The 9,403-nt window shown below is 75.6% G+C and overlaps 1 protein-coding gene across 1 annotated transcript; it reads right to left on the bottom strand.

The window, feature by feature from the left end:
* Positions 1–4: 4 nt before the first annotated feature.
* LOC129509083 (epiplakin-like) lies at positions 5–9,342 on the bottom strand (the record flags this gene model as incomplete). Its single annotated transcript, XM_055324816.1, is given in 7 exon segments — positions 5–1,494; positions 1,497–2,738; positions 2,741–3,061; positions 3,064–4,629; positions 4,632–6,197; positions 6,200–8,979; positions 9,033–9,342. Coding segments are annotated over 7 exon segments (9,275 nt in total), but the record flags the coding sequence as incomplete, so codon positions are not given.
* Between the last annotated feature and the right edge of the window lie 61 nt (positions 9,343–9,403).

The raw sequence follows: 9,403 nt of genomic DNA, 5'->3' as shown, positions 1-9,403 counted from the left end.
GGTTCTCGTGCGTGTTGGGGTCGAAGAAGCCCTTGGTGTCGTCGCTCGGGTCGGCCAGCACGCGGTTCATCTCCTCGTCGAAGTAGCCGCGCTGGTAGGCCACGTCCACGGGCAGCCGGTGGCTGTGCACCGGGTCGATGATGCCGCCCGTGGCGACCTGGGCCTCCAGCAGGCGGATGCCGTGGTCGCGCACGATGAGCTCCTTCTGCATGGCCTGGAAGAGCGAGATCTGCTCGCCGGTGTAGGGGTCGGTGTAGCCGGTGACGGCGCGCTCGGCCGACAGCAGCTTGTCCTGGATCTCGCCGCCCACCAGGCCCGCGGCCACCGCCTCCTCCACGGTGAGCCCCTGGTTGCGCACGGGGTCGATGAGGAAGCCCGTGGCCGCCTGCGCCTCGAGCAGCACCAGGGCCGTGCCGGGCCGCAGGACGCCCTTCCACATGGCCTGGTAGACGCTCATCTTCTCCTGCCGCCCGGGCTCGTCCTTGGCGGGCACCAGCACGCCCGCGATGCAGCTCGTGCCGCGCAGGTAGCGCTTGACCGAGTCCATCTCGGTCACCTCCTGCGGGGTCTTGGTGCCCTGGGCCAGGTCGCGCAGGGTCTCGGGGCCCAGGATCCCGGACGAGCGCAGCTCGGAGGCCGACACCTGGCGCCGCAGGCCGCGGAAGGTCACCTTGCTCAGCCGCTCCTCCGCCTCCTCCACCGCCCGGGTGAGGATGGCCACCAGGCCCGGCAGCGCCAGGGCGCCGGCCGCGTGCTGGGCCAGGAGCTCGTCCCGCCGGGCCCGGCTCAGGTAGGAGGAGAAGAGGACGTCCCACACGGAGGGCCGCTGCCCGCGCAACGGCCCGGCCTGCACCTCCATGGTGGCGGCACGCAGGGCCTGCTCCTGGGGGCCGCCGGCGGGCTCGGTGGCCGCCTCGCCGGGGGAGGGTCCCGCGCCCCTGCCGCCGTCGCTGCCGCCGGGCCCGGCCGGCCGCGGCTCCTGCTGGACGCCGGCGGCGTCGCCCGGGGCGCGCTCGGGCCCGCCGGCCGCCTCCACCTCCTCGATGATGGTGGTCAGCCTGCGGGTCAGCGCGGCCAAGCCCAGCGCCCCCGAGCCGAACCCGGCCAGCAGCTGCTCCCGCGTGGCGCCGCTCACGTAGCTGGACGCCAGCACGTCCCACACGGGCACCGCCGGCCCCCGCAGGCGGCCCAGCTTGACCTCCATGGTGGCGGCACGCAGGGCCCCTCGGGGGTCCGGGGGGCGCGCGCCCGGGCTCGCGGGGTCGCGACGGGCCAGCAGCGCGGTGAGGGCGGCGCCCACCTCGTGCGCGGTCAGCGAGCCCGCCCGGTACCTGCGCAGCAGGTCCTGCCGCTCGCCCTCGGGCACCTCCCGGTAGAAGAGGAGCTCCCAGACCGAGACGCTCTGGCCCTGGGCGACGCCCGGGCCCGGCGCCACGCGGGCGTCACGCAGGGCGCCGCGCAGCTCCTCGCTCAGCTGGTGCACGGCGGAGCCCCCGCGGCCAGCTGCAGCATGTAGAGCCCCGTGTCGGGGTCGAGCACGCAGCGGCGCAGCAGCTGCACGTACGTGAGGTTCTCGTGCGTGTTGGGGTCGAAGAAGCCCTTGGTGTCGTCGCTCGGGTCGGCCAGCACGCGGTTCATCTCCTCGTCGAAGTAGCCGCGCTGGTAGGCCACGTCCACGGGCAGCCGGTGGCTGTGCACCGGGTCGATGATGCCGCCCGTGGCGACCTGGGCCTCCAGCAGGCGGATGCCGTGGTCGCGCACGATGAGCTCCTTCTGCATGGCCTGGAAGAGCGAGATCTGCTCGCCGGTGTAGGGGTCGGTGTAGCCGGTGACGGCGCGCTCGGCCGACAGCAGCTTGTCCTGGATCTCGCCGCCCACCAGGCCCGCGGCCACCGCCTCCTCCACGGTGAGCCCCTGGTTGCGCACGGGGTCGATGAGGAAGCCCGTGGCCGCCTGCGCCTCGAGCAGCACCAGGGCCGTGCCGGGCCGCAGGACGCCCTTCCACATGGCCTGGTAGACGCTCATCTTCTCCTGCCGCCCGGGCTCGTCCTTGGCGGGCACCAGCACGCCCGCGATGCAGCTCGTGCCGCGCAGGTAGCGCTTGACCGAGTCCATCTCGGTCACCTCCTGCGGGGTCTTGGTGCCCTGGGCCAGGTCGCGCAGGGTCTCGGGGCCCAGGATCCCGGACGAGCGCAGCTCGGAGGCCGACACCTGGCGCCGCAGGCCGCGGAAGGTCACCTTGCTCAGCCGCTCCTCCGCCTCCTCCACCGCCCGGGTGAGGATGGCCACCAGGCCCGGCAGCGCCAGGGCGCCGGCCGCGTGCTGGGCCAGGAGCTCGTCCCGCCGGGCCCGGCTCAGGTAGGAGGAGAAGAGGACGTCCCACACGGAGGGCCGCTGCCCGCGCAACGGCCCGGCCTGCACCTCCATGGTGGCGGCACGCAGGGCCTGCTCCTGGGGGCCGCCGGCGGGCTCGGTGGCCGCCTCGCCGGGGGAGGGTCCCGCGCCCCTGCCGCCGTCGCTGCCGCCGGGCCCGGCCGGCCGCGGCTCCTGCTGGACGCCGGCGGCGTCGCCCGGGGCGCGCTCGGGCCCGCCGGCCGCCTCCACCTCCTCGATGATGGTGGTCAGCCTGCGGGTCAGCGCGGCCAAGCCCAGCGCCCCCGAGCCGAACCCGGCCAGCAGCTGCTCCCGCGTGGCGCCGCTCACGTAGCTGGACGCCAGCACGTCCCACACGGGCACCGCCGGCCCCGCAGGCGGCCCAGCTTGACCTCCATGGTGGCGGCACGCAGGGCCCCTCGGGGGTCCGGGGGGCGCGCGCCCGGGCTCGCGGGGTCGCGACGGGCCAGCAGCGCGGTGAGGGCGGCGCCCACCTCGTGCGCGGTCAGCGAGCCCGCCCGGTACCTGCGCAGCAGGTCCTGCCGCTCGCCCTCGGGCACCTCCCGGTAGAAGAGGAGCTCCCAGACCGAGACGCTCTGGCCCTGGGCGACGCCCGGGCCCGGCGCCACGCGGGCGTCACGCAGGGCGCCGCGCAGCTCCTCGCTCAGCTGGTGCACGGCGGAGCCCCCGCGGCCAGCTGCAGCATGTAGAGCCCCGTGTCGGGGTCGAGCACGCAGCGGCGCAGCAGCTGCACGTACGTGAGGTTCTCGTGCGTGTTGGGGTCGAAGAAGCCCTTGGTGTCGTCGCTCGGGTCGGCCAGCACGCGGTTCATCTCCTCGTCGAAGTAGCCGCGCTGGTAGGCCACGTCCACGGGCAGCCGGTGGCTGTGCACCGGGTCGATGATGCCGCCCGTGGCGACCTGGGCCTCCAGCAGGCGGATGCCGTGGTCGCGCACGATGAGCTCCTTCTGCATGGCCTGGAAGAGCGAGATCTGCTCGCCGGTGTAGGGGTCGGTGTAGCCGGTGACGGCGCGCTCGGCCGACAGCAGCTTGTCCTGGATCTCGCCGCCCACCAGGCCCGCGGCCACCGCCTCCTCCACGGTGAGCCCCTGGTTGCGCACGGGGTCGATGAGGAAGCCCGTGGCCGCCTGCGCCTCGAGCAGCACCAGGGCCGTGCCGGGCCGCAGGACGCCCTTCCACATGGCCTGGTAGACGCTCATCTTCTCCTGCCGCCCGGGCTCGTCCTTGGCGGGCACCAGCACGCCCGCGATGCAGCTCGTGCCGCGCAGGTAGCGCTTGACCGAGTCCATCTCGGTCACCTCCTGCGGGGTCTTGGTGCCCTGGGCCAGGTCGCGCAGGGTCTCGGGGCCCAGGATCCCGGACGAGCGCAGCTCGGAGGCCGACACCTGGCGCCGCAGGCCGCGGAAGGTCACCTTGCTCAGCCGCTCCTCCGCCTCCTCCACCGCCCGGGTGAGGATGGCCACCAGGCCCGGCAGCGCCAGGGCGCCGGCCGCGTGCTGGGCCAGGAGCTCGTCCCGCCGGGCCCGGCTCAGGTAGGAGGAGAAGAGGACGTCCCACACGGAGGGCCGCTGCCCGCGCAACGGCCCGGCCTGCACCTCCATGGTGGCGGCACGCAGGGCCTGCTCCTGGGGGCCGCCGGCGGGCTCGGTGGCCGCCTCGCCGGGGGAGGGTCCCGCGCCCCTGCCGCCGTCGCTGCCGCCGGGCCCGGCCGGCCGCGGCTCCTGCTGGACGCCGGCGGCGTCGCCCGGGGCGCGCTCGGGCCCGCCGGCCGCCTCCACCTCCTCGATGATGGTGGTCAGCCTGCGGGTCAGCGCGGCCAAGCCCAGCGCCCCCGAGCCGAACCCGGCCAGCAGCTGCTCCCGCGTGGCGCCGCTCACGTAGCTGGACGCCAGCACGTCCCACACGGGCACCGCCGGCCCCCGCAGGCGGCCCAGCTTGACCTCCATGGTGGCGGCACGCAGGGCCCCTCGGGGGTCCGGGGGGCGCGCGCCCGGGCTCGCGGGGTCGCGACGGGCCAGCAGCGCGGTGAGGGCGGCGCCCACCTCGTGCGCGGTCAGCGAGCCCGCCCGGTACCTGCGCAGCAGGTCCTGCCGCTCGCCCTCGGGCACCTCCCGGTAGAAGAGGAGCTCCCAGACCGAGACGCTCTGGCCCTGGGCGACGCCCGGGCCCGGCGCCACGCGGGCGTCACGCAGGGCGCCGCGCAGCTCCTCGCTCAGCTGGTGCACGGCGGAGCCCCCGCGGCCAGCTGCAGCATGTAGAGCCCCGTGTCGGGGTCGAGCACGCAGCGGCGCAGCAGCTGCACGTACGTGAGGTTCTCGTGCGTGTTGGGGTCGAAGAAGCCCTTGGTGTCGTCGCTCGGGTCGGCCAGCACGCGGTTCATCTCCTCGTCGAAGTAGCCGCGCTGGTAGGCCACGTCCACGGGCAGCCGGTGGCTGTGCACCGGGTCGATGATGCCGCCCGTGGCGACCTGGGCCTCCAGCAGGCGGATGCCGTGGTCGCGCACGATGAGCTCCTTCTGCATGGCCTGGAAGAGCGAGATCTGCTCGCCGGTGTAGGGGTCGGTGTAGCCGGTGACGGCGCGCTCGGCCGACAGCAGCTTGTCCTGGATCTCGCCGCCCACCAGGCCCGCGGCCACCGCCTCCTCCACGGTGAGCCCCTGGTTGCGCACGGGGTCGATGAGGAAGCCCGTGGCCGCCTGCGCCTCGAGCAGCACCAGGGCCGTGCCGGGCCGCAGGACGCCCTTCCACATGGCCTGGTAGACGCTCATCTTCTCCTGCCGCCCGGGCTCGTCCTTGGCGGGCACCAGCACGCCCGCGATGCAGCTCGTGCCGCGCAGGTAGCGCTTGACCGAGTCCATCTCGGTCACCTCCTGCGGGGTCTTGGTGCCCTGGGCCAGGTCGCGCAGGGTCTCGGGGCCCAGGATCCCGGACGAGCGCAGCTCGGAGGCCGACACCTGGCGCCGCAGGCCGCGGAAGGTCACCTTGCTCAGCCGCTCCTCCGCCTCCTCCACCGCCCGGGTGAGGATGGCCACCAGGCCCGGCAGCGCCAGGGCGCCGGCCGCGTGCTGGGCCAGGAGCTCGTCCCGCCGGGCCCGGCTCAGGTAGGAGGAGAAGAGGACGTCCCACACGGAGGGCCGCTGCCCGCGCAACGGCCCGGCCTGCACCTCCATGGTGGCGGCACGCAGGGCCTGCTCCTGGGGGCCGCCGGCGGGCTCGGTGGCCGCCTCGCCGGGGGAGGGTCCCGCGCCCCTGCCGCCGTCGCTGCCGCCGGGCCCGGCCGGCCGCGGCTCCTGCTGGACGCCGGCGGCGTCGCCCGGGGCGCGCTCGGGCCCGCCGGCCGCCTCCACCTCCTCGATGATGGTGGTCAGCCTGCGGGTCAGCGCGGCCAAGCCCAGCGCCCCCGAGCCGAACCCGGCCAGCAGCTGCTCCCGCGTGGCGCCGCTCACGTAGCTGGACGCCAGCACGTCCCACACGGGCACCGCCGGCCCCCGCAGGCGGCCCAGCTTGACCTCCATGGTGGCGGCACGCAGGGCCCCTCGGGGGTCCGGGGGGCGCGCGCCCGGGCTCGCGGGGTCGCGACGGGCCAGCAGCGCGGTGAGGGCGGCGCCCACCTCGTGCGCGGTCAGCGAGCCCGCCCGGTACCTGCGCAGCAGGTCCTGCCGCTCGCCCTCGGGCACCTCCCGGTAGAAGAGGAGCTCCCAGACCGAGACGCTCTGGCCCTGGGCGACGCCCGGGCCCGGCGCCACGCGGGCGTCACGCAGGGCGCCGCGCAGCTCCTCGCTCAGCTGGTGCACGGCGGAGCCCCCGCGGCCAGCTGCAGCATGTAGAGCCCCGTGTCGGGGTCGAGCACGCAGCGGCGCAGCAGCTGCACGTACGTGAGGTTCTCGTGCGTGTTGGGGTCGAAGAAGCCCTTGGTGTCGTCGCTCGGGTCGGCCAGCACGCGGTTCATCTCCTCGTCGAAGTAGCCGCGCTGGTAGGCCACGTCCACGGGCAGCCGGTGGCTGTGCACCGGGTCGATGATGCCGCCCGTGGCGACCTGGGCCTCCAGCAGGCGGATGCCGTGGTCGCGCACGATGAGCTCCTTCTGCATGGCCTGGAAGAGCGAGATCTGCTCGCCGGTGTAGGGGTCGGTGTAGCCGGTGACGGCGCGCTCGGCCGACAGCAGCTTGTCCTGGATCTCGCCGCCCACCAGGCCCGCGGCCACCGCCTCCTCCACGGTGAGCCCCTGGTTGCGCACGGGGTCGATGAGGAAGCCCGTGGCCGCCTGCGCCTCGAGCAGCACCAGGGCCGTGCCGGGCCGCAGGACGCCCTTCCACATGGCCTGGTAGACGCTCATCTTCTCCTGCCGCCCGGGCTCGTCCTTGGCGGGCACCAGCACGCCCGCGATGCAGCTCGTGCCGCGCAGGTAGCGCTTGACCGAGTCCATCTCGGTCACCTCCTGCGGGGTCTTGGTGCCCTGGGCCAGGTCGCGCAGGGTCTCGGGGCCCAGGATCCCGGACGAGCGCAGCTCGGAGGCCGACACCTGGCGCCGCAGGCCGCGGAAGGTCACCTTGCTCAGCCGCTCCTCCGCCTCCTCCACCGCCCGGGTGAGGATGGCCACCAGGCCCGGCAGCGCCAGGGCGCCGGCCGCGTGCTGGGCCAGGAGCTCGTCCCGCCGGGCCCGGCTCAGGTAGGAGGAGAAGAGGACGTCCCACACGGAGGGCCGCTGCCCGCGCAACGGCCCGGCCTGCACCTCCATGGTGGCGGCACGCAGGGCCTGCTCCTGGGGGCCGCCGGCGGGCTCGGTGGCCGCCTCGCCGGGGGAGGGTCCCGCGCCCCTGCCGCCGTCGCTGCCGCCGGGCCCGGCCGGCCGCGGCTCCTGCTGGACGCCGGCGGCGTCGCCCGGGGCGCGCTCGGGCCCGCCGGCCGCCTCCACCTCCTCGATGATGGTGGTCAGCCTGCGGGTCAGCGCGGCCAAGCCCAGCGCCCCCGAGCCGAACCCGGCCAGCAGCTGCTCCCGCGTGGCGCCGCTCACGTAGCTGGACGCCAGCACGTCCCACACGGGCACCGCCGGCCCCCGCAGGCGGCCCAGCTTGACCTCCATGGTGGCGGCACGCAGGGCCCCTCGGGGGTCCGGGGGGCGCGCGCCCGGGCTCGCGGGGTCGCGACGGGCCAGCAGCGCGGTGAGGGCGGCGCCCACCTCGTGCGCGGTCAGCGAGCCCGCCCGGTACCTGCGCAGCAGGTCCTGCCGCTCGCCCTCGGGCACCTCCCGGTAGAAGAGGAGCTCCCAGACCGAGACGCTCTGGCCCTGGGCGACGCCCGGGCCCGGCGCCACGCGGGCGTCACGCAGGGCGCCGCGCAGCTCCTCGCTCAGCTGGTGCACGGCGGAGCCCCCCGCGGCCAGCTGCAGCATGTAGAGCCCCGTGTCGGGGTCGAGCACGCAGCGGCGCAGCAGCTGCACGTACGTGAGGTTCTCGTGCGTGTTGGGGTCGAAGAAGCCCTTGGTGTCGTCGCTCGGGTCGGCCAGCACGCGGTTCATCTCCTCGTCGAAGTAGCCGCGCTGGTAGGCCACGTCCACGGGCAGCCGGTGGCTGTGCACCGGGTCGATGATGCCGCCCGTGGCGACCTGGGCCTCCAGCAGGCGGATGCCGTGGTCGCGCACGATGAGCTCCTTCTGCATGGCCTGGAAGAGCGAGATCTGCTCGCCGGTGTAGGGGTCGGTGTAGCCGGTGACGGCGCGCTCGGCCGACAGCAGCTTGTCCTGGATCTCGCCGCCCACCAGGCCCGCGGCCACCGCCTCCTCCACGGTGAGCCCCTGGTTGCGCACGGGGTCGATGAGGAAGCCCGTGGCCGCCTGCGCCTCGAGCAGCACCAGGGCCGTGCCGGGCCGCAGGACGCCCTTCCACATGGCCTGGTAGACGCTCATCTTCTCCTGCCGCCCGGGCTCGTCCTTGGCGGGCACCAGCACGCCCGCGATGCAGCTCGTGCCGCGCAGGTAGCGCTTGACCGAGTCCATCTCGGTCACCTCCTGCGGGGTCTTGGTGCCCTGGGCCAGGTCGCGCAGGGTCTCGGGGCCCAGGATCCCGGACGAGCGCAGCTCGGAGGCCGACACCTGGCGCCGCAGGCCGCGGAAGGTCACCTTGCTCAGCCGCTCCTCCGCCTCCTCCACCGCCCGGGTGAGGATGGCCACCAGGCCCGGCAGCGCCAGGGCGCCGGCCGCGTGCTGGGCCAGGAGCTCGTCCCGCCGGGCCCGGCTCAGGTAGGAGGAGAAGAGGACGTCCCACACGGAGGGCCGCTGCCCGCGCAACGGCCCGGCCTGCACCTCCATGGTGGCGGCACGCAGGGCCTGCTCCTGGGGGCCGCCGGCGGGCTCGGTGGCCGCCTCGCCGGGGGAGGGTCCCGCGCCCCTGCCGCCGTCGCTGCCGCCGGGCCCGGCCGGCCGCGGCTCCTGCTGGACGCCGGCGGCGTCGCCCGGGGCGCGCTCGGGCCCGCCGGCCGCCTCCACCTCCTCGATGATGGTGGTCAGCCTGCGGGTCAGCGCGGCCAAGCCCAGCGCCCCCGAGCCGAACCCGGCCAGCAGCTGCTCCCGCGTGGCGCCGCTCACGTAGCTGGACGCCAGCACGTCCCACACGGGCACCGCCGGCCCCGCAGGCGGCCCAGCTTGACCTCCATGGTGGCGGCACGCAGGGCCCCTCGGGGGTCCGGGGGGCGCGCGCCCGGGCTCGCGGGGTCGCGACGGGCCAGCAGCGCGGTGAGGGCGGCGCCCACCTCGTGCGCGGTCAGCGAGCCCGCCCGGTACCTGCGCAGCAGGTCCTGCCGCTCGCCCTCGGGCACCTCCCGGTAGAAGAGGAGCTCCCAGACCGAGACGCTCTGGCCCTGGGCGACGCCCGGGCCCGGCGCCACGCGGGCGTCACGCAGGGCGCCGCGCAGCTCCTCGCTCAGCTGGTGCACGGCGGAGCCCCCGCGGCCAGCTGCAGCATGTAGAGCCCCGTGTCGGGGTCGAGCACGCAGCGGCGCAGCAGCTGCACGTAC

This window comes from Nyctereutes procyonoides, unplaced genomic scaffold (genome assembly GCF_905146905.1).
Source record: "Nyctereutes procyonoides isolate TBG_1078 unplaced genomic scaffold, NYPRO_anot_genome, whole genome shotgun sequence".
Lineage (NCBI taxonomy): Eukaryota > Metazoa > Chordata > Mammalia > Carnivora > Canidae > Nyctereutes > Nyctereutes procyonoides.
The sequence above is the reverse complement of the archived record's forward strand: the minus strand, read 5'-3'. Positions and strand labels throughout refer to the sequence as shown.